Source organism: Rhinopithecus bieti, unplaced genomic scaffold (genome assembly GCF_001698545.2).
Source record: "Rhinopithecus bieti isolate Rb0 unplaced genomic scaffold, ASM169854v2 scaffold_39703, whole genome shotgun sequence".
NCBI lineage: Eukaryota > Metazoa > Chordata > Mammalia > Primates > Cercopithecidae > Rhinopithecus > Rhinopithecus bieti.
The window spans coordinates 1,527,109-1,551,938 of NW_016816905.1; the positions used below are offsets into that span (position 1 = coordinate 1,527,109).

At 36.6% G+C, this 24,830-nt stretch overlaps 1 protein-coding gene across 2 annotated transcripts; it reads right to left on the reverse strand.

Annotated features, from left to right (window-relative positions):
• Nucleotides 1-1,530: 1,530 nt before the first annotated feature.
• Nucleotides 1,531-19,006, reverse strand: CDK1 (cyclin dependent kinase 1). 2 transcript variants are annotated; one of them, XM_017855509.1, is made up of 8 exons: nt 18,875-19,006; nt 17,134-17,195; nt 12,214-12,370; nt 11,282-11,405; nt 8,831-9,001; nt 4,700-4,863; nt 4,464-4,605; nt 1,531-2,509 (listed from the first exon to the last, which is right to left on the reverse strand). In XM_017855509.1, the coding sequence occupies exons 2-8, from the start codon at nt 17,168-17,170 to the stop codon at nt 2,411-2,413; spliced, it is 894 nt and encodes a 297-aa protein (XP_017710998.1). In that variant the 5' UTR covers nt 17,171-17,195; nt 18,875-19,006; the 3' UTR covers nt 1,531-2,410. The 2 variants fall into 2 exon arrangements, with proteins under 2 accessions (XP_017710998.1, XP_017710997.1); XM_017855508.1 differs by having other exon boundaries at nt 18,761-18,883.
• Between the last annotated feature and the right edge of the window lie 5,824 nt (nt 19,007-24,830).

Below are 24,830 nucleotides of genomic sequence, written 5' to 3' on the forward strand. Positions count from 1 at the left end.
AAAAAAAAAAAAAAAAAAAAAGTTCTACCTAAGAGTTTTCAAGTCTCCTCAAGTGCTTTAAAATATTTTGCTAAAATTAAAAACTATTTTACCCTGTTAATCTAAGTCCCCAAAAGACCCTTTATTGGGCCATTTTATTAAACTCTCAAATACCATTTTTTCAAAAACTTTTACTTTATATAGGCCATGCCCAAATAAATTAGTAAAGATTTCACTGCTGTGCTCACATATATGAAGCCTATGCTGGTATATGTATGAAATATGCAGCTTTCTCCCCTCCACTAAAGAGTGCAAACTCAAAGAGAAATAGAGTAACTTTAAAGATATTGCATGATGTCATTAAGTTTTAAGACAACTAAAACCAGATACAGGCCCCAAATGGTCAAACTCACCACTACTGATGACAATGGAATTCATCTAAATCAGCTTGGGGAGCTTTTGAAAAAATGCATTATTGGGATACATTTCCCAATTTTCAAAATCTGAATTCAGGGTAGTGCCAGAGTTAGCTTCTGGGCATTTCTGGCACATAAAAGACTTAAGGGTCACTAGCCTAGAGACAAGCTCCATTTTAAAATTAGTCAGAAGTACCATAGCACAAACTAATTTAAAAATACATTTGAGATGAGGACACAATTCAGTAGCTTCTCACCTAGTCACTGAAGTTGGTTGACACAGGATCAAAAGTAGGTCACTCATTATAGCAAGAGATGACAGTGTCCTACCATCTGTCTCATTTCCCTGGTCTACCAAGTCAGTTCTAATTTGATGTACTGTCAACTTTTCAGACACTTGGACTCCGTGGAGCAAGAGCGGTGAGGTTGCATGCTGTTTCTACATTATCTACAAGGCCCCAAACATTTGTATCACCCATGTATCTATATACTACTGAAAAAATAAATAAGCAAATAATTATATAGGATACACTGCTAGTTTCTGTTCTACACTGGGGTAGGAAAGGGATTGGTGATTAATGCTGGTTGTAAATCACTAAAGGATTGCAAGCCACAATTTGCAAAACAGATCTAGTTCAATGCCTCACTTCATAGATAAGGAAACACAGACCTATAGATACGCCATTATACCATCTCCAATCTTTAGTGTTACCTTTCATTTACCCAATTCCTGCCATGCAATCCTCCACAATATAACCCTAATGACTTCCATTAATAGGCTCTACATTCTCTTACAACAAACTGGCTTCCACCAAAGACTACAGAACAGGACAACCACACCACCAATCATAAGAGGTCCTGCTGCTGAAGAACGTGACACACACTTTCTTCTAGAGTGCAACATTTCCAAGACAAGATGAATTAGATAGATCCCTCATTACATAGCCAATCGAGTGTAAAAGCCAGTAATCCAGGAATGCACATTCTAGCCCGTTAACCAGGAGGAAAAATAGAGGAGATATGGTTGGAAAAAGGATAGAAGTATGCTAAAAAAGTAATAAAACTATTGTACACTTCTCTTGATTGCAGCAAATAATTCAAATTAGGCTGCTTATAAGAATCACAATGAGCAGCATTATTAGTTAAACAATTTAATTCCCAAAGCTAGTAATTTTAGCTAAATATACATTAGAGCCTTTTTAGACGGTTACTAATAAACACTATGTCAAAATGTGTAGTTTTAAACTCAAACTTGAAAGCCAAGATAAGCAACTCCTTCAGTTATTACTCTGACCAAGGCATAAGAATTCACTTAGACAAAAAGCTTTCAAAACATATCTAAAAATAGGATAGTTCATAAATTTTCAAAACTGTTCTTCCCTGTTGCGGACAGCCCTTGATCTTTGTAAGACTTAGCAAATTTTGGCATGCTCTCATGTTAGCTTTTTAAGTTACTGAAAACTCCTATAAATTTAGCATAATTTCTCAATTCTGTAGTTTTCTCATTCCGAATGCTTAGACATTTAGGTCAAAAATTAAAATACCAGGAGAAAAATATTCATCTTTAGCCAGGTTGTATAGTTACAACATGGCAAGAAACTGATGAGAACATTTAAACATTCAGAGCATAAAAATACTTCAAAGCATTATGAAACTTGAACTTAGCACTTTCCTAAATTTTAGTAGTTCCAACTACAGGAAACTAAGGACTTAGTCCTTACTTTGCCATAAGGACTGAGATGATTTAAGCCAACTCAAATTTTTTCCCGATTCCTGATATCAATATTATAGTTTTATTACAGTAACAGTTGTTACAGTGAGACCTACACACATATACAGAATTATATTTAAATTCATATAGAATATTTACATTTTTAAGTTATACTTTTGAAATTAGAAGATGAAGTACAGCTTAAGTTTGATAACAAAGAAATATATATAAGACAAAATAGACAAGAGTTAACAATAAAACACAACTATCTGTTGTTATAACATGTGGAAACTTTTGTCAAAAGCTACATCTTCTTAATCTGATTGTCCACATCATTAAAATATGGATGATTCAGTGCCATTTTGCCAGAAATTCGTTTGGCTGGATCATAGATTAACATTTTCTGGGAGAAAAAAGAAAAAGAGATATTTATTTAGGAAATAAATCATTTTTTACAAAATCTCCATAAAACCTCAACTTTTCTAGCAATAAACCAAAACTAATACTTTCAGTGAATATCTATTAAATGAGCATTTCTACTAGTTTAACACACAAATGTCTCTTCCCCTACATTTCACCCTTGAGGTCTAGATTAACCTACTCTGTAAATCACAGATATTCTCGATAACCTCTTTTTGTTATCAATTATGGTAAGACTCAAGCATTCAGAAATAGCTTTAAAACTAAGACATAAATATAGGAAACATGTCTAGTTAATTATATTTACGTTGAGAATTAAATGGCCACCTGAGTTATTTACAACATTCTTTAAATGGCAATTAATTAACGGCAGTTTCTGATGTAGCTTCCAACAAGTTCCAAATAAAACCCTTCACAGCACAATGTGTTATAAAAATAGCTAAAATTGAGTCACTAAAAGAATTACAGTCAGACAACTTAATATAAGTTAGTTTATGCACCAGAAAAAGCTAAATAAAGTTTAGGATTGTAAATTTGATCTTTAAGAAACACTAATCTTAAAAAAATAAAATCAAATCAACAAGCAGACTAGAGATTTTACTAACTAGTTACCATCTGAACTCTCATGTAACCAGCACCATACAAACTGCTTTGGATAAATCATGGTACTCAATTCCCATAGCTAAAAGTTAAAGGGCGTAGGTCGGCCGGGCGCGGGTGGCTCAAGCCTGTAATCCCAGCACTCTGGGAGGCCGAGACGGACGGATCACAAGGTCAGGAGATCGAGACCATCCTGGCTAACCGGGTGAAACCCCGTCTCTACTAAAAAAAAATATAAAAAACTAGCCGGGCGAGGTGGCGGGCGCTTGTAGTCCCAGCTACTCGGGAGGCTGAGGCAGGAGAATGGCGTAAACCTGGGAGGCGGAGCTTGCAGTGAGCTGAGATCCGGCCACTGCACTCCAGCCTGGGCGACAGAGCGAGACTCTGTCTCAAAAAAAAAAAAAAAAAAAAAAAAAAAAAAAAAAAAAAAAAAAAAAAAAAAAAGTAGGTATTAGTGCCATTTTACAAATGAGAACATCGAGGCTCAAAGGGAAGTAACTTGCCCAAGTTCACAGAGCTAAGGAATAAAGCTCAAATTTGAAACCAAGTTTAATTTACAATAATGGTTCTCAACTAGGATAGACTTTGCCCATCAGGAGACATTTGGCAATATCTGGAGACACTTTTGGTTGTTCTAACTGTGAAGAGTATACTACTGGCATCTAGAGAGTCGAAGACAGTGATGCCATGCCACTAAACAAGCTATGATGCACAGAACAATGCCAGCAACAAAGATTTATCCACTCCAAGATATGTCAATTGTGGCTAGACTAAGGAATCTGATTTATAGTATTTGATTTGGGGGAAATCTAAGCTTAATTTTGTGGCATAAGGAGTTTTTACACTCTGAAAGTAACCCGAGGACCAATGAGAAAACATATAAACTGGTATAGCAATAGATCCTTCTGATGGAGAAGCTAGGTACAAAGTGTGAATAAAGCTTATTCCAAAGATGGCTTTAATAATTTAAAATATCAACCAATAAGAAAAACGCTTACATCTAGCATAAACTAAGAGGGCTTAGTAATGACAAAAATGCTAGAAAAGAGAGCCACTACAATTCAGCAACTTGAAAAAAAAAGTGTATTAATCCTGGTCTCTCCCTCAAAATGTCCACTGCTACTTGTCAGATAAAAAACAAAAACTAATGCTAAATCTTCCTCTCAAAGCCACTAGTGCCTCTTGATATCTAAAATGAAGCTAGCATAATACAATGTACATAACAGACACCTAGCTAAAAAATGTGAGCATTCTTCCTATTTTCTAGGTAAAAGAAAGAACTGAATATATTCTGAATCATCAATAATTTGGAATTCAGTATAAAGGGCACTCCTTACCGAGAGCAAATCCAAGCCATTTTCATCCAAGTTTTTGACATGGGATGCTAGGCTTCCTGGTTTCCATTTGGGAAATGTATTCTTATAGTCCTGTAAAGATTCCACTTCTGGCCACACTTCATTATTGGGAGTGCCCAAAGCTCTAAAAAACAGGAAAACAAAAATTTCTTAGTTAAAGCATAAATGTAATCTCATTGTTACATGTTACCTTTATTATCTCAGTTTTTAATAGCTACCTGAAAATCCTGAAGAGTTGATCAATTTCTGAATCCCCATGGAAAAGTGGTTTTTTAGTTGCTAGTTCAGCAAATATGGTGCCTATACTCCAAATGTCAACTGGAGTTGAGTAACGAGCTGACCCCAGCAATACTTCTGGAGATCTGTACCAGAGTGTTACTACCTATTAAAAAGCAAATTTTTACAATGAATGAATGTGGTGCATAGAAAGCTAAACTTGAACATCTATATTTTTATTAGGACTATCCTTTAAAGGTTGTATGACTGCCACCAATAATATTAAGTCAATTAAAGGTACACAAAATTGAAGATAAATATTTCATTTCTAAGTTTTATTCATTAGAAGACAAAACAGATAAAAGCGTAATAAATCTTTTTTTGCTTTTCAAATCACTAAAGATCAAGACAGTTATACAGCCTTACCTTCCCCCTCACTGAAAAACCGAACCCATTGGTAATAGATTTGGGGTGATACTGAACAAAGTGCAGGTACTTTTCACTTGCTAAGATGGTACATAACAGTACCATTATAACATGAATAAGAAACATGAGAAAAAAATAAAGGGCATCCAAATTGCAAAGGAAGAAGTCAAATTGTCCCTGTGTGCAGAGATGATCTTATATACAGAAAAACTTGAGAGTCCACCAAAAACTCTTAGAACTGATTAACAAAGTTGCAGTATACAAACTCAAAATCAGCATACAAAAATTAATAGTTTCTATACACCAATAACAAACTGGCTGAAAAATAAATCAAGAAAGCAATCTAATGTATACTAGCTGCAAAAAAAACCTAGGAATAAATTTAACCAAGGAGATGTATAATCTCTACACCAAAAACTATAAAACATTGAAGAAAAAAATTTAGGAAGTTAAAAAAAAAGAAAAGACATCCCATGTTCATGAACTGCAAGAATATAAAAATGACCATATTACCACTCAATACAATCTACAAATTCAGTGCAATCTCCATCAAAATACCAAGGACATTCTTCACAAAAATAAAAAGAAATCCTAAAATTCATATAGAACTAAAAAAAGACCCAAAATAGCTAAACTAATCTTGAGCAAAAAGAACAAAGCTGAAAGCATCATACCACTTGACTTCAAAAATGTATTACAAAGCTATAGTAACCAAAATAGCATGATATAGCATAAAAAGAGATGCATAGACCAATAGAACAAAATAGAGAATCCAGAAATAAATCCATGTATTTATAGTCAACTCATTTTTGAGAAAGATGACAAGAACATTCACTAGGGAAAAGCCAATCTCTTCAATAAATGGTGCTGGGAAAACTGGATAATCCATATGCAGAACAATGAAACTAAACCCCTATATCTAACCATACACAAAAATCAACTCAAAATAGATTTAAAAAGACCTTAAACTATGAAACTACTAGAAGAAAACAGGGCAAACACTGTTATCGATATTGATCTGGACAAAAATCATGTGGGTAAGACCTCAAAAGCTCAAACAACAATATCAAAAATAGACAAATGAGGCGGCCAGGTGCAGCAGCTCATGCCTATAATCCCAACACTCTGGGAGGCCAAAGTGGGAGGACTGCATGAGTCTAGGAGTTCGAGAACAGCCTGGGAAATATGCTGACAGCCCCATCTCTACAAAAATTTAAAAAATTAGCCTAGCATGGTGTTGCACGCCTGTATATGGGCCCAGTTACTCAGGAGGCTGACATGGGAGGATCACTGGAGCCCAGGAGGTTGAGGTTGCAGTGAGCCCTGTTCGCGCCACTGCATTCCATCATAGGCATTCCACCCTGTCTCAGCAACAACAAATAGACAAACGGGATTATATTGAACTAAAAAGCTTCTGCATAGCAAAGAAACAAATAACAGAATAACAGAATGAAGCAGCTATCTGCAGAATGGGAGAAATTGTTTGCAAATCACTCATCCAGCAAAGAATTAATATCCAGAATAAAAAAATAATAGTAAGAATCCAATTTTAAAAATGGTCAAATGATCTGAATAAAACTTTCTCAAAAGACATACAAATGACCAGCAAGTATATGAAAAAGTGCTCAACATCACTATTCATCAGGGAAATGCAAATCAAAACCACAATGAACTATCACACCCCAGTTAGAGTAATTATCATCAAAAGACAAAAAGTGCTGACAAGAATGCAGAGAAAGGGCAACTTTTATGCACTGTTGGTGGGAATTTAAATCAGTAGAATCAATGTGAAAAACTATTTAGAGGATCCTCAAAACTCTACAAACTAGAACTACCATATAATTTAGCAATCCCACTGCTGGGGGTGTATGTCCAAAATAAATAAAATCAATTATGTCAAAGAGATAGCTGCACTCCCATGTTTATTGAAGCACTCTTCACAATAGCCAAGATACGGAATCAACCTATGTTTCCATCAACAGATAAAGAAAATGTGTATACACACACCCATACACACACAGAAAATGTAGTGTACACACACATATGTGAGGGTGTACACAATGGAATACTAGAATACTACTCAGCCACAAAAAAAAGAATGAAATCCTGTCATTTATGGCAACAAGGATGAGCTGTGAAATAAGCCAGGCACAGAAGGATAAATACTACGTTTTCACTCATACATGAAAACATAAAAAGTTGATCTAATGGCCATAGAGTAGAATAGTGATTATTCAGGGCTTAGAAAAGGAAAATAGAGATAAGATATAGTTTATGGATACAACTACAGCTCAAAAAGAAAAATAAGCTCTAGTGTTCTATAGCACTGTAAGCTGACTAGTTACCAATAATTTACTGTAAATTTTCAAATAGCCAGAACAAAGAATTTTGAATGTTCCCAACAAAAAGAAACAATAAATGCTTGGGGCAATGAATATGCTAACTACCCCAATTTAACTAACACACATTGCATACATGTATCCAAATACTACACTGTACCCCATAAATATGTATGTGTCAATAAAAAATGATTTTTAAATTATTTAAAAAACATGAATAAGTCAAATAACAGCTTATTAGTGATATAGAACCATTTTAGTATATTTATCATATGGTAAAAATATTGCCTCTTAGAACAAAGGTAATGAGATCAATATCATTTGTTTAAGACAAAGAAAACAAAATAATCTTAGTTTATTTATATAGCCATGTAAAAAAATGATAACAAGGGCGGGGTGCGGGTCGCTCATGCCTGTAATCCCAGCACTTTGGGAGACCGAGGCGGGCGAATCACGAGGTCAGGAGATAGAGACCATCCTGGCTAACACGGTGAAACCCCATCTCTACTAAAAAAAAAAAAGTACAAAAAATTAGCAAATTAGCCAGGCTTGGTGGCGTGCGCCTGTAGTCCCAGCTACTCAGAAGGCTGAGGCAGGAGAATGGCATGAACCCGGGAGGCGGCGCTTGCAGTGAGCAGAGATCGCGCCACGCCACTCCAGCCCGGGCGACAGAGCGAGACGCCGTCTTAAAAAAAAAAAAAAAGATAAAAATAGCTAACAACCAGCCAAGACAACTAATCAGATGAGCACTGTTATTAGTTTTGATCTGGAGACAGTCTTTGGGTCAAGGGTAGACAACTCCACAGAAGATAGCTTTTCATTAATCCTTTACTATATGTTACAATGTTCCCTTTCCTTCAGAAACACTAAATGCCAAGTCAGCAATATAACACAGATTAAACAAATTAATTCCTAAATGTATCAGAAATAATATACCTTAAGGAACAAACCCTGTCTTTGAATCAATCTGACTATAATCAGGAAGGGTTCAGTCAGGAGACAGAAACCGAGGTGGTGACTTGAATGGGGAGTTTAATATAAAGAATTAAAGTACAACAAAGGATGGGAATAATGTAAATAAAGTAAAAAATAATGAGAACGTAAAAACTGTAGCTAGGAATATCCCTTCCTCCTGCTACTGTGTCTCTCTAGTACCCTCTACCTTAACATAGGAGCTGGCAAAGAAAAAATACTTAAAGGCTTCAGTTATATTCTCACATAGCATGCAATGCATTTGGAGCTGAGAGGCAATAAATTGATACTGGCACTGAGTAGATATCTTTTATTATTTCTTGACTTCACAAATACAGAAAATAATCTAGCAATCACACACATTCAAAAGCCATCAAAAACCACTATTCTACTTACCTCATGTGTATATACTCTAATAGGTATTCCAAAAGCTCTGGCAAGGCCAAAATCAGCCAGTTTAATTGTTCCTTTGTCATCAATCAAGAGATTTTGAGGTTTTAAGTCTCTGTGAAGAACTCTTCTAGAGTGACAAAACACAATCCCCTGTAGGATTTGGTATAAATAACTCTGGAAAAACCAAATAAAAGTTAGAAACTTAAGCAAAGTACATGATTTTCTAAATAATCTGTTTCAAAGACAAAAAATTAGGTTCCAGAGAAATAATTTAATTACTGGAGCTTTCAGGCCATTTTAGGCTAATAAGCATTTGTGGGTGGGAAGCCGTTTACATACAACATCACATTTGTATACCTAAGAAAATGATCTTCACCTTATAGACATATCTATAATGTCAACGCATTTAGTCTTTAAACATTTTTGGTCCCCAATCCTTAAAATTACAAGTTGGTTCTCTACATAGAAGCCTCTTGAATTTTCTTCCATATACCTCTACCAACTCTATTTTCTATCTTCAATACAGTTGGCCTTTTCTATCTTTCATTTTTACATATTCATTTCCTTTTTGAAAAAACTAGATTCTAAAAGTGATGGCAAAGATATTATGATTATATATTGAAATGGATAAAATTATCATAAAATGCTGCTTAGTTCAGAGAAAAGTGCTTTACAAGACATTTGTTGCCAAAGACAATGTCATTGACATCTGAAGTAACATGGATACTACAAGAACAAAGTACACAGAAAATGACTTACAGTTTGAAATTGGGAAATAATACAGATGCTCCATCTTAGAGGGACAAGTGGCGTTCAAAAACAAAACAAAACGGATGCTCCATCTGGATAAACTTATTCTAAGTTGAAAAGACTTTGTCGAAATGCATTGAATACACCTAACCTACCAAACATAGCTAAGCATAGCCCACCTTAAATGTGCTCGAAACACTTACATTAGCATATAGTTGGAAGTGTTGAATACCTCGTTATTTATTGAATACTGTACTGAAAGTGAAAAAACAGAATGGTTGTATGGGTAAATGAAGTATGGTTTCTAGTGAATGTGCATCATTTCTGCTTCATTGTAAAATTGAAAAATTGTAAGTAAAACCATTGTTGCCTGTACATAAAACCAGTTAGAACAACTGGCTAGTCATTTGAAAAAAGATAAAGCTGAATCTGTATCCCAGTTTTTAAGTCAAAATAAATCTTGATTCATACAGAATTTAAGACAAAAAAAGTGTGTGTAGAAGACAGGACTTACTAAAACTACCAGAAAAATACTGACATGTATTATTCTAATGCATTCGATCTTTGAGCGAGGAAGACTTAAAAGACATAAAAGCAGAAAGTCCAAAAGTCACGCAAGATTGTTAAAGACAGTATCCTAATGAAAATATAGTAGAGAATAGGAATAGGCGGTTTATAATAGCTAAATATGAAGTGTTAAATTGTCATGAAATATAAAATTAAAACAATCTTTCACATAGTTAAAAGACTGATAAAACCAAGTTTTGGCAATGATGTACTAAAACAATAAGTGTTATACACCATGAGTACTTAAGAGTAAATTGCTACAAGTGTTTTAGAGGGCAACCGGCAGTATCTATCAAAATGTAAATAAACATCTTCAATCCATTATTCCCACTTTAAAAATTTATCCTATAAAGTTGCATACAAAGATAAATATCTATAAGGACATTCAGTGCAGTACTGTTAATAAGAGCAACAATAACCAAGTTGGAAAATAATTTAAATGTTCATCAATATGGAAGTGGTTTAAATAATTATATCAAAAATGTAACTAGACATAGGTAGATCTACATGTCTTCATGTTTTACACAAAAAAGGGAAAATATGTATACGTATACATGTGCAAATAAGTCCATTTTGTGTAAAAAAAAGTCTTTATATACATACAAAGTGAACATACAAGTATAAGATTATGAATAAAACTAACGACAGCACTACCTCTGCAGAGTGGTTTGGTAGAACTGGTGCAAGAATAAGATACTTTTATATACTTCAGTACTTAAAACTGTACAATTTTATAATTTAACTGAAATATAATAAATGTCTACAATAAATTGAGCGAAACATATTCAAAACTGGAATAAAACACCTACAACCACTACTCTGCCCTAGGCTTTCAATACTTTGTTTTACATATATCTGACAGCCAAAGAAAGACCAGACTACCCTAGTTTCCAACAATACTTAGCAGTTCTATGTTATCTCAGGCACTACTTTTTACTTACTAGAAACAGTATCTGGTAATAACATTGGTAACTCTAACCTGTATAAACTAACCATGAGGGAGAAAATGAAATACTTTTCTTACTCTATTTTCTAACACTTTTTCCAAGCATATTCCCACAAAACCCAGGGACTTCTGTACATAGTCGCTTTATATCCACAGTGCATAAATATTAATAAAATTAGATAAGCTTTTACCTTAACGAGTGAAGAATCCATGTACTGACCAGGAGGGATAGAATCCAAGTATTTCTTCAGATCCATGGAAAGAAACTCAAAGATGAGATATAACCTGGAATCCTGCATAAGCACATCCTGAAGACTGGGAAAAAAATAGATATATATGAAAGAAGAATCCAGCAAACATTTTTGACCTCTGTTTCACAAAATAAAACTCCTTCCATAATTTCAGTTGCTATAATAAAAACTGGGGAAGATGTAGTAGCTTCCCTAATGGATGAGATACAAAACTCAAATTTAAGAAAGGAATCTCAGGGCAACTATTTAAAATTAGGCCTTGTACAGGAGGTACTTATTTATAAGGAGCCTGTATTCCAAAAGAACATATCTAGGTTGGCTACTAATTGCTGAGATCTTATTTTTTCATCGAAGTGAATTACTTAAAAGTAAATTTTAAAGTGGTATCTGACCTTAAAAGCCACTTCTAATCTCTAGCCCCAGACAAATACAATTAGATTTTAACTTGGACTGTTAGGAAGACAGCTCTCCAAAAACACCCAATGCAAATACATTAAGGAAAAAAATCTTTTTCATTTGACCTAGCTACCTTTCTTAAGACTCTGACTAAAGGATCTTCAGGAACTAGAGCTCCCCAAGTAGGAGAGAGTTGACAAAGCTCTATGAAAAGGGCTTTACTCCCATGGCCAATTTACCTTGCTTTTCAAGCCCCAAATATTAATCTACATCACCAATCTCCTCTAACTCTGTTCCTGCTTTACCAGCCTGTTCTCTTTTACATATGTGCAGCATTTTCAACCAACAAAAATAGGGTTCTAGTCCACTCGGTAAGGCTAGACCAAGAAATTAAGCAAATGTAAAGATTTCCAAGTTGAAATTTATATTTGAAATAGCATGCAGAAAATGGCTTACATTCAGATATTATACCATACCTGACTATATTTGGATGACGAAGTTCTTTTAATAGAGAAATTTCCCGAATTGCAGTACTAGGAACCCCTTCCTCTTCACTTTCTAGTCTGATTTTTTTCATGGCTACCACTTGACCTGTAGTTTTGTGTCTACCCTTATACACAACTCCATAGGTACCTGAAACAAAGTAAATAATATGCTGTGTGACACACCCACAAACTAAAAGATCTTCTTTTTTTTTTTTTTTTTCCTCATGGCAGGGTCTTGTTCTCTTGTCCAGGTTGGAATGCAGTGGGGCAATCAAGGCTCACTACAACCTCCACCTCCTGGGTTCAAGGTATCCTCCCACCAAGCCTCCCAAGTAGCTGGGACTACAGGCACGCGCCACTACACCCAGCTAATTTTTGTCTTTTTGGTAGAGATGGGGTTTCACCATGTTGCCCAGGCTGGTCTGGAACTCGTGAGCTATCTACCCGCCTCGCCGTCCCAAAGTGCTGAGATTATAGGAGTAAGCCACGGTACCTGGTCAAACTGAAAGATTTTAAGATTATTGAATCTCATAAAGGTCACATGATAGAAATGTCTGGTGTGGCCATATGGGAAGTATCTTACTCATACCCTTATTGCTTCCAAAAAGAAATTGAGAGTAACTACAATCTGTATGGCTTAAAAATAAAATTCATGTAGTCATCACAAGTTTTCTATACATTTAAATTACCATTAATGTTCCAGCATATTTTACAGAACAAAATAGATCATTTGCAAATTAAAATTAACCTTCTGCCAATATCCTACCCAGCAATAAAGCAGGCATAAAATATAGTGTAAAAATTTGGGCTCCGGAAATATTACTGATAAGTCATTATGACACTTTCAGAAAATACTGTAGAGTGCTTTATGCTTTTCAAAACACTTTTATCTGTATCTCAAAATACAGTCAACAGTCCTCATTCTCAAAAGAATGGAGAAAAAAGACTAGATGTTTATTAAACCTAATAAAGCACATAGTATGTACTACACATTAGGAAAGTCTCACACCCATTTACAAGTTGATAAAAATACTGATCTCAATATCTGGGCTTCAGGTAGTGAGCAACAATATCAATCATAAGGGATAGCAGGGAGGAAGGAGGTGGATACAGGGAATGAAATGGCAATAAGGGAGAAGACTAGCTAAAACGTATCATATATGTGGCAACGCTGAATTCCCTATGTAAGCCTTTTTAAACTCCAAGGAGTTGGAGTTTAGGGAGGTCCTGAATCCCTTAAGTACACACAAAATTTTGTTGAATAGCTTGCTTTCCACGGCATTGTTTTAACTTCAGAAGTGATTAGAGTGCACTGTTCTAGGAAAAAAGCCTCTTCTATAGCTTTTATGAGTTTCTCTGAAGGTAGCAATATTGCAAAAAAGGCTAACAAACCAACAAATTACCAACTGCTTAGTTAGAATATTAAACGGTTTGAGCAGTAGCAAATTGATGTTACTTAAGCTTAATTTTTTTGACAGAACCTCTATACAAAAGTCTATGTTTTCTTAAATACTGGTGTCATTTTAAAACTATAAACTGACATAAAAGCCATTTTATACTATTCTGATTAAATTGTGGATTAATGTATAACTTTCTGATAACCACAATTACTCTACGTTAAAGGAGAATTGACTATATTTAATCCTCACAGTCATCCTTAAAAGTAGATAACCTTCATAAACTTAAAATCTACATTTTTTTGGATGTAAATTAAGCTCTCATTAAACACAAAAAGTAGGTAAACCAGCACAATCATCTGGCATACTGTTAAAGTGATCTCAGGAAAATTAGTCACTTGCATAATGTAGTAACATAAGCAGTTAATGTTAAGTTCAGAACTAATTTTTTTTCTAGCATCCTTTCTTCTCCCTCAAGTGTACAATATCATCTAATCCTAAATAGCTTTCAGAATTAACAATTAACCAGGGCCAACACTCAATGTGTTGAATTTTAGAGATAATATCACTTCTCACTGAACTACTGGAAGAGGGGTTAAACAAAGCAGAGCTATTCTATTGGTTAATCATCCAAAATTATTTTTGAAATACATGGTATATACTCCAAAATGAACTCGGAATTCTAAAGACAGAAATACTCTAGGGTATTTAACTTAGTATAAATAACTAAGGAGACAAAAATCATGAACACAGGTAAGCCTAGAAGAAGATCAGTGTAAATCGAATGGAAGATTTATCCCAGGAAACAAAAAGAAACAAAAGAAAAATATGTAGGATATGATCAAGTTATGGAAGTCCTTAAGCAGAAAACCTTCATTAAGCAAGTATTTATCAAATGCCCACTAAATGCCAGCTAAGTTTCCACCATCATGGATAACAGCTACTCTATGATCCAAAAAGACATTTTCTTAAGACAGGAAGGAGTTCAAAGATTAGTATGACAACACTCAGATTTCTGTAATTCAGAAGAAACCAGAGAACAATTTTTTTAACATTTAAAATAGTGAAGTCTGGATGTATTTAAGAAATGAATTAGGTAGTCAAGACTCACTGTCAAGTGAGAGAAAAGGCAGACTCTTCTAAATCAGAATTAAAGAGGCATTAACTACCAAATGAAAGGCATGACCTTGGGTGGATATTCAGAATATACATGCAGATTTAGGGGTAGAACATTTCTACAACTTACTTGAAATGGATTAAAACACAAAACAATTGAATGTTCTCACCACAAAGAAATGACAAATGCATGAGGTGATGGATATGCTAATTACTCTGTATGATTTAATCATACAACACATACATGTATCAAATCACCAAACCATACCCCATGAATACATACAATTAAAATGTGTCAATGAAAAAAATAAAAAATAAACAATGCTAACATACACACAGTTAATAAAGTAAATATGACAAAACACCAACATCTTGGTAAAACTATTACAAGTTCATTGCATAAACCTTTCAATATAGATTTGGAAATGTTCAAAATGAAAAGTTGAGGGGAAAAAATATAACTTTTAAAGTAGTATTTTAATACTAGACTTTAACCAGATACCTGGCAGAACCAAAAGAAAATTCTGTGTGGATCATTTAGGCCTCCATTTATTTTCACAAGTTCATTTTTCCAAAACAATATCCAGCACATAATCCAAAACAATCAGGCTTGGAGTAGAAACAACAATACAAGCCAGAGAAAAAGAAACAGTGTTCAGAAGAACAAACAAGGAACACAGATGTTATTATTATCTATTTAGCTATCTCCTGTGGTTTGGGCACTACTGACAGGCAGTGGGCAAACAGTTGTGAACAAGACAAAAATCCCAGTCCTCAAGGATACTATGGTATAATAATTAAAATGGATATTAAGCATGATGCAAAGGGAACTACAAAATGTTCTTGGACTAGAGGAGGAGATAAAAAATGAAGCCAGTAGAGACTGGCCTCCAGGTAGAAAGAACAGCCATTGCCAAAACTCATAGGCCAAATCACAGGATACATTTGAGGACATCAAAGAAATCTAAATTAGAGTTGAGTGGCATTAGATGAGGCTGGTAAAGAGACAGTTTTGGAGACGGTGTTCATAGTAATATTACAATGTTCAAATGATAAACATTTGAAGGTTTTCTGAGTTAAAGCACTCAAACAAATGCTTTCCATAATATTGTTCAATTGAATCGTATCTTTCGTGTTAAGTCCAATTATCACCATTTGCAGAGGCAGAAACCGAGATCCAGAAAAGTTAGAGGGTTTACCACTGTCACACTTATAGAAATAAAGAATGGAAGTCATATGACTTAATGCATGTAATGGATTAAATTTAAAATTACATTCTTAACTGCTGTTATTTATAGTAGCAATTAAAGTACTTTTCTCAGAAGTCAAATCTGTAGTTTCCTGTAGGTTTGGAGTTCTATCATCTTAAAGAAAAATATATTTATACTTTAAGAAGGTCTTTTTTTATGCCAAACTAAAACCAACACAAATTCCCTGGGAATTTAAGAAACATACTACAAAGCATTAGACATACTAATCACATTATTTTTAATTCAGCAGCAAAATTTGTTTAGTACAATGGGTATGAGGTATTTAATTTATTTAAAAATAAAAATAAATACACACACACACCCCTCCAATCGAACACCACACTAACTTGTCATTCCTATTTCACTAAATTCCCTCCAGTATTCCCCCCTTGTTTTTTTTACTATTTCTTGTCAAGTGAGGTCTTTGATCACATTAAAAATATAGTTGGGAATTTCCTTCTGGCAGAACCGATATAAACTGGATTCTACTAGCAAATTATTTTGTACCTGGAGAATTGAGAATGTTCTGTTGGAGTCAAGGAACAGGCGAAGGGGTATACCCCTCATTTGTGCCATATATAGATCTGATCATTCCTTCAAGTACCACAGAAAGGGAATGATTATATACGTAAGTTATAGTTTTAGAATAGCTTAAACATGTACATATGACAGGTCATTTTTTTCTTATGGTAACTAAATAGAAATTGTATTTAAATTAGATTAAGTCAATTATTGTAACCAGTCTATAAAGTCTGGATAAAATATTTATCATCCTAAAAATAATTGAAAGAGACTAAAAATAGATCATGAAATTAGCATAATTCTGCATCCCTAACCTCTGCCCCTCAACACATGTGCAAGTCATCAATAGTGTCTTCAAAATACAAGTATTTCTGATACTTCTTTAGTATCAGAAGACTGTAAGACTATGGGGTGAAGGGACGGGTCATTAGGGATTCGGTAATTTCAATTCTCTTGAAATGTGAACAAATTTGCGTTTATTAAGTAAAGAACATATATTAATGCACACTGGTACTACAAGACATCTTAATGGTTGAATTTTAATAAATATTTACATGTGTTCATATTACAGAAGTTGTAGCATTGTTAAATAATTCCAAAAAAATTATATTACTAAAACCACTCACCTTCTCCAATTTTCTCTATTTTGGTATAATCTTCCATAGTTAGGCAATGGGTATGGCAGATCCTAAAATGAAGGAAAAACTGACTTAATTACATGCCACTAACTTGAGTAGTTTTAAGCATTACACTATATGTAAAGCATTTTCCACTGTGCCTACTGCAGTACATAAGTATTCCATAAATATTGACTACATTCAAACAATATTTACAAGGGTAAGAACTCCTACAATAACTTTCCATCCTTCTTGACTCCTGAGACACTGGAAACATGTGTATGTTCTATACTAGTGTACTATTTATTTAGCTTCTTCCAATCAAAATAACCCTCAAATTCAGATATCAACTTGTCTATTCTTTCCAAAGAAAAACCAGAATTATGTTCCCTTGTTGTGACACTAGTACCTGAGTGTGCCAAAGTTATACCCAAATATTTCAACAAATTTATACCGCTTTATGATATTCCTAATTTTATTCAAAACACTATTTTTTATAGTTATAAGGAGAGAACTAAAATGTGTTCAGACTGTTCATTAGGAAAATTTTGTTTAAAGCGGCAAAAACATTTTAAGTGTTTCCAGTTGCTCACGTGACAATTTTAATCTTTTTTTCCTCTGCTTGCAGAGGTCACAAACATTCCCAAGACTTTCAAGGTACTTTTTCCAAGAGTGGGAAATATCACTTAAGCACCCTAAAACAAAAGAATGAAAAGTGCAGTTCCACAGACAAAATTCTAATTATAGCCTACACAATGTCAAGGACTAAGCAGAAAAACTGTATACCTGAATCACAGTGAATGGGTTTAAAAAAAAAAAAAAACATAAGTTCAAGACTTCCTCTGAAGTTTGCCAATGAAACGTCAGAACTCCAGGCATAATTACCTACATTTTTCTAACACCCATCACTGATGATAAAATCATTTATAAAGCCCGCTCTGAACAGACCTTTAAGTTCTATTTCCCACATTCATCTTCAAAGAAAAAATTAATCCAGAAAGCAGAGATGTATCTTTTTAAATGAAAAAAACTGCACTACACTGTTCATGAGTTGTAAGTGCCTGGGCTGAGTGTTCTTAACAGCTCCAGGTGGACCGGGACCGTGGGCAGAGCAAGCCCCAGAAGGCCCACGAGTTCCGGGATCGGTTTCTGAGGGCAGCCTCGCTTTAGAAATCTGCGCTTGTACCTGGCCCAGGTGCGGTCCCGCTTTCCCACCTCCGAGGCGGGATGGGAAGGCGCTCTGGGGCCGGGCCCAGGAAAGAGCCTGCCACTTCGCTGGCGCTCAGTGTGGGGGAGCGGATTTTGCTTCAATCAAGACCCGAAAGCCTTCTAAGGCAGTTCCTGAGAACAGCCGACCTCAACTCACGACTGCAGCCCCGAACCCCCACCCCCATCCCCACGCCGCCTAACCCCACCAGGCTGGGCTCCCATAACCTCCCTCTAAAGCCGGCCCAGTGTGGCTCACACGCCCAGTCCCAGGCAAAGGCCCTGCCCACCCCACCCCGAGGCCCAGCCTGGCCCCGCGCAGGTCCCTGCTCTCCAGTCCGGCCTTCTTAGAGGACCCCGTTCCTCAATACTCGCCCTCCGAGGTCCCCGGGCCGCCCGCTAGACACGACCCTGACCCCAGCCACTGTACCCGGCTTATTATCCCGCGGCGGTCGCACCAGCAGCAGCTACCACAACCACGTCGCTCTCCGCTCAACTTCCAAGAGCCACCTTTGAAGCCAAGTGCGAGCAGTTTCAAACTCACCGCGCTAAAGGGCCCCGGAACCACCAATCGGGTAGCCCGTAGACTTTCAAAGCAGCCAATCAGAGCCCAGCTACGCTAGGCTGGCCTTCCCGGGTGTCTAGAGCGCGAAAGAAAGAGGAAAGGGCGGCTAGAGAAAAAGCAGGAGGGCGGGCGCCAACTGAGTGCGAGCGCAAGCGCTCACCTCCAGCCGGGAGAGTGTCGTCCTACTGTTTCTAGTCAGCGGAGCAGGAAACTACTGTTCGCTCCGTTCTTCTTTTAAAGTTTTTCTCCCAGCATTGGCACAGTTCAAATTTGTTATACTCAAAATAGCTCATCAAAAAAGTGATATTGGGTTTACATCGAGATTCCATTACTTTAACTTCTAATAGTTAGGGTTAGGAGTGTATAGTTATGTTTTTCTAAATGCGTGATTTGCGGGCTGGCTCCAAGAAGCACCTTTCAGTGACCTTAAGAAGGAAATGGAAAACTCAGAAGACCGCCTCAAAACTGTAAAGGAAAATTTATTATTTATATCGCTGTGCTTTGTTTCTACCTCATTTTTGAATTTAATATTAATTATTTTATTATTTACATTTTGTTTATTATGCAATTAAAAACATTTGAAATGTAAATTTTAAAATATTTTCACATCAGAATTTTAAATATATAGGCCGGGCGCGGTGGCTCAAGCCTATAATCCCAGCACTTTGGGAGGCCGAGGCGGGTGGATCACGAGGTCAGGAGATCAAGACCATCCTGGCTAACATGGTGAAACCCCGTCTCTACTAAAAATACAAAAAAAAAAAAAAAAAAAAAACTAGCCGGGCGAGGGGGCGGGCGCCTGTAGTCCCAGCTACTGAGAGGCTGAGGCAGGAGAATGGCGTGAACCCGGGAGGCGGAGCTTGCAGTGAGCCGAGATAGTGCCACTGAACTCCAACCCAACCTGTTGCCGACACAGGCGAGACCTCCGCTCTCAAAAAAAAAAAAAAAAAAAATTTTAAAGTGTATATTAGAGAGAGGCATGATATTTAGAGACTGGGATCCCATTCATGGTTATTGCCATGCTGGCCTCCACTCCTGCGCCTCGGAGAAAATCGCCTCAGCCCCTCCCAGCGTAGCTGCTGACTACAGGCACCCACCACCATGCCCTCCGGCGCTTAAATAGTTATTAAAACACAAAAATTCACAGTTCTATGAGGGGAGAAAAAGAGCGTTTTAAATAATGCTTTAAATAATCCAGCTGTGTCTTCATTGTCATCCACAATATCCTTAAGACAGATTTCTGCATTTAATACAGTTAATTTTTTTCTTGTTCTTTCCTTCTTTCTCTCTTTCTTACTTTTTTTTTTTTTTTTTTTTTTTTTTTTTTTTTTTTTTTTTTTTTTTTTTTTTTTTTTTTTTTTGCATGTTTGTTTGCAGAGACGGTGTCTCCTTATGTTGCTCTAGCTGGTCTCCAACTCTTAGGCTCCAGCAATCCTCCTGCCTTGGTCTCCCAAAGTGCTGGGATTACAGGTGTGAGCCACCAGCCCAACCTAAACACCATTCTAAAATCTTTTTTAAATAAACAAATAGAACAGTAAAACAGAGCTAGAGATAATAAAAGTCCATTTTAAGGATTTCTGGTTGCATTGATCCTAATAGGACATAGAACAAAGATTGATTACCACATACGCAAGTATGTATTGGAAGACCCAAATTAGGATATGGAATGGAACTTCCTTACCCTTGTGATATAGAACATATCACATGCATTTAAGTGTTTAATACCTTTTAACACAATGAGCTATATCTATCATCTGGTATTATACATTGCATCTGGCTCAACCTTGACAATTTTTGTTCCTAGCTGATAGAGGCAGAGCATTTGGGATTCATGGTATAGGTAGGAATTTAAGAACTCCTGCTGGAGCCTAATCACTTTTAAAACTTATGTTTAAAATCCAAACTTCATTTTTTTAAATGAAAACTGACTGCCCCAGAGAAATGCTCTAGGGAACCAGGCTGTTCTGTGCAGTTTACGGTACTGGTTTTAATGAATTTTAATGTATCTTTCTCTTCGAGAGGCTTAAGCAAGGAATTCAACTTCTATATCATCTAAAAACGGCAACTAATTCATTATATCCATTTTACCTTCAACATAAAGAAGACCACAAGCTTCCACAGCTGTGATGCTAGGTGTATCAATTTAATTCAATCATCTTTCTTTATAAAGTTTCAGAGGTTATTGTAAATCCATGCTATCATCTTGGCAAATACAATTTATTACCCTTTGGGCCAACTTCCATGTAGTGTCTCTAAAGTGCAACACTGTGCTTCATAGACACAAAAATGAATAAGATACAGTTACCGCTGGAGGTGTGGAGGGTAGGGGAGCACAATGATTATTGAAAATTCTCTTCTGGTACTTACCTTGTAACTTATGTTATAAGGGCGATGTGAGAACCTGGAGGAGGAAACTGCTAATGCTAGCAGAAGTGACATTTGAACAAAGGCTGGGGAAAGAATTGTGGAGTGGGCCTTCCAAACAGAGGAAATTGTATGAGTAAAGCACAGAGGCCAGAAAGTCAACCTAAGTAATTCAGCGTGCCCCCCCATAGTAGAATGCAGGAAGTGCTGCATCCTGTGATGTTGAAGTCAGAGAAGGGAGTCTGCGGTCAGACTCCTGATGAGCCCTGAACAATGTTCCGAAAGATTTGAGCAGGAGAGGTACACACAGCCTTGGAATCGTATTTTAGGAAAACGACCATAGAGGTGGTATAAAAACAAAAAACAAAAAACAAAACTGAAGAGGACAGCAGGGGAAGTTATGTGCTCTGAAAAACTTCACATTTGTATTTTGGTAAACTCCATTTTGGAAGGAAAAGAAAAGATTAGTTGGTATTGCACATAAGTATTTTTGGTTTTGTTTCTTATATTTAAGTATTGCTATGGCTGAAGAGCTTGGTAGCTCTCACTCTGCCATGTGAGGTTAGAATAAGGCACCTGTCGGTGTGGAAGAGAGCCCTTGCCGGAATCTGATGTTGCCTGCCCTCTGAACTTGCACACCGAACCTCCAGAACTAAGGAAAAATAAAATTTCGTTGTTTAAGCCACCTAGTCTATGGCATTTTGTTATGGCAGCCCCAGTCAAGACAAGTGTTTTTTTTAGATAAGAAAAATTGGAGAACATTTACTTGAAAATACACCTCGGGGCCGGGTGCGGTGTCTCACGCCTGTAATCCCAGTACTTTGGGAGGCCAAGGTGGGTGGATCACGTTGTCAGGAGATGGAGACCATCCTGGCCAACGTGGTGAAAACCCATCTCTGTACTAAAAATACAAAAATTAGCTGGGCGTGGTGGCACGTGCCTGTAATCCCAGCTACTAGGGAGGCTGAGGCAGGAGAATCGCTTGAACCAGGGAAGCGGAGGTTGCAGTGAGCCGAGATGGCACCATTGCACTCCAGCCTAGCGACAGAGCGAGACTCCATCTCAAAAAAAAAAAAAAAGAAAAAAAGAAAAGGAAAAAAAGAAAGAAAAAGAAAATACATGTCGGGAAGGAAGTGGAAGAAACTAATAAAAATGTGCCCTCTGTGGAACACAAGGGTGACCTGGCACAGAGGTGGAAAGGAGAGTTTTGTATCTTTTGAATGTTGAGCCATGTGAATGTACTACCCTAGCCCAAAAATGAACGAATAAATAAATGAATGAATGAATCAGTCTTGCCAAGGCCTCCATTGCTACTGGATAAAAATTGTAAAAATTGGCCGGACGCAGTGGCTCACACCTGTAATCCCAGCACTTTGGGAGGCCAAGGTGGAGGATCCCTTGAGGCCAGGAGTTTGAGGCCAGCCTGGGCAACATAGTAAGACTTTGTCTCTATACACATACATAAAAAGAAAAAAAGTGTAAAAGTTGCTGCAAAATATATGCAAAAGAAGAAGATTGATCTTTCTTCATGTTAAATCAGAAAGGAAAGTGATAGAAAATCCAAGATGTAGAGATTCAGGTCTTTTCACCACAAGCGAAAATACTGAACTATCGTTGCTATGACAGAGTTGGGCATTTTCTGATTATAAAAGTAATGTGATTTTTCTGTAAATTTAAAAAAAAATCCAAAGTGTAAAATACAGATAATAAAAGTTTGTCATATATAACCTCCATGCCCCCTATCTTCATTCCCCCCCCAAAAAGAGAAAGAGATCACTCTAAACCTCTTGGTAGTTGTAATTTAAATGTATACATGTCAACCCACCTTAATCTCTCATTGGAATTTTAGAAACTGGGCATGGTGTAGGGAGAAGAGATTCATACATCAATCTTGGGACTAATGAGGATCAAGGGTAACAGGTGAGTAGCTGTGGATCTTCCACCTAGGTGGGGTGCAAATGTTTACAATGCAATATGGTGGAAGACTGCTGTGTGCAGGACATAGGGGAGAGGGCATCAGGCAAGGCTTCATAGCAAAGGTGACTGAACTGAGTCTTAAGGAATGAAAAGAGTTTGCCAAGAAGACTAATGAATGTGGAGAGCTCCTTGATCCATTGACAAGAAAGACCAATGTGAGTTTGCAGACTGAAATTAATTCAGTACACTGGAACATAAACAGAGTCTGGGGCATGAGCAACAGTCTTAAACATTAGGCTAGGGAGTTAAATAATATCTATACCTTGAAGGTAATGTTCAAGGTCATGCTAAAAGATTTGGATTAGAGGTTGGACTTGAAAAAAAAATGTGAATAAGGCAGTGACATGGTCATAAGTGGGAGTTAGGAGGGAAAAGTCATGAGGAGGACTGGTGACGCAGCATCAGAGCCAGCAGACAATGAAGGGCTCTGCAACAGTCCCAGCAGATATGGAACATGGGGAGATGGCAGTCAGTTGCCTCAAGAGGAAGAAATGACGATGAGATATTTTTAGGAGCTGGGACTGGGTTAAACAAGGGAGAAGGAGTCATCAGGAATGACTTGGGTGTGTGGCTTTGCAACAGGCTGAGGGTCCTGCTGTTCTAGAGAGATGCTAAGGGGCAGCTATGGGGCATGGAGCATCACTTTGGGCATATTGATAATGAAGTGCTGTGGGACATCCGTATGGCTGGATATGGCCAAGTGTAGGTGTAGGTTCCATGCAGCCTGAAGTGTATATCACTTGGGGGATTGCTATGATTTGAAGGTATGTGCTCCTCTGAAATGCATATGTTAGAACTTAAACCCCAAGGTGATGGTATTAAGAGGTTTGGCCTTTGGGAGGTGATTATTAAAACTTGAGGGCTTTTTCCTCATTAATAGGATTAATGCCCTTATAATAGATGTCGCAGAGAGCTGCTGGTATCTTTCCATTTCTTCTGCTGTGTGAGAACCCAGAGCCCATTCTTTTTGCCCTTCTGCCATGTGAGGACACAGCAAGATGGCACCATCTTGGAAACAGACAGCAGGCCTCACCAGACAGCAAATCTGCTGGTGCCTTGGTCTCGCACTTCCCAGTCTCCAGAACTGTGATACATAGTTTATAAGTTACTCAGTCTATGGTATTTTGTTATAGCATCAGGAACAAACTTAGAAAAGGGATCCCTTTTAAGAAAAGGAATCCAAAATTAAGTGTGAGGGAGAATATGTATTGAGAATAAGAAATCACAAAAATATAGAATTTTTTAAGTTGTAAAATCATATAAAATCACAAAATCCACAAGTTATATTTTATTAATTAGTTGATACATCTTTATAATGCCTTTTGTCCTACTTTTTTAAGCTTCATTTTTTAGAGTCATATTTTAACTGTTTTGTTATCTACTCACCTCACAAGCTCCTTCATCTTTGTTTTTTTGTGACGCAACGTTACAATATTTTCTATATAGAGAAAAAAAGATAATTTAGTCTTTCCTCTAGCATGGTTCATCCAAACTGGTTTTGAACGATTGATCATTTCAAAAAAGTTTCTTTGGCTTCCTATCTCATTATTGGTTATATCATGTAAATTTTTAGAATTTCTGTCCAATTTGAGGA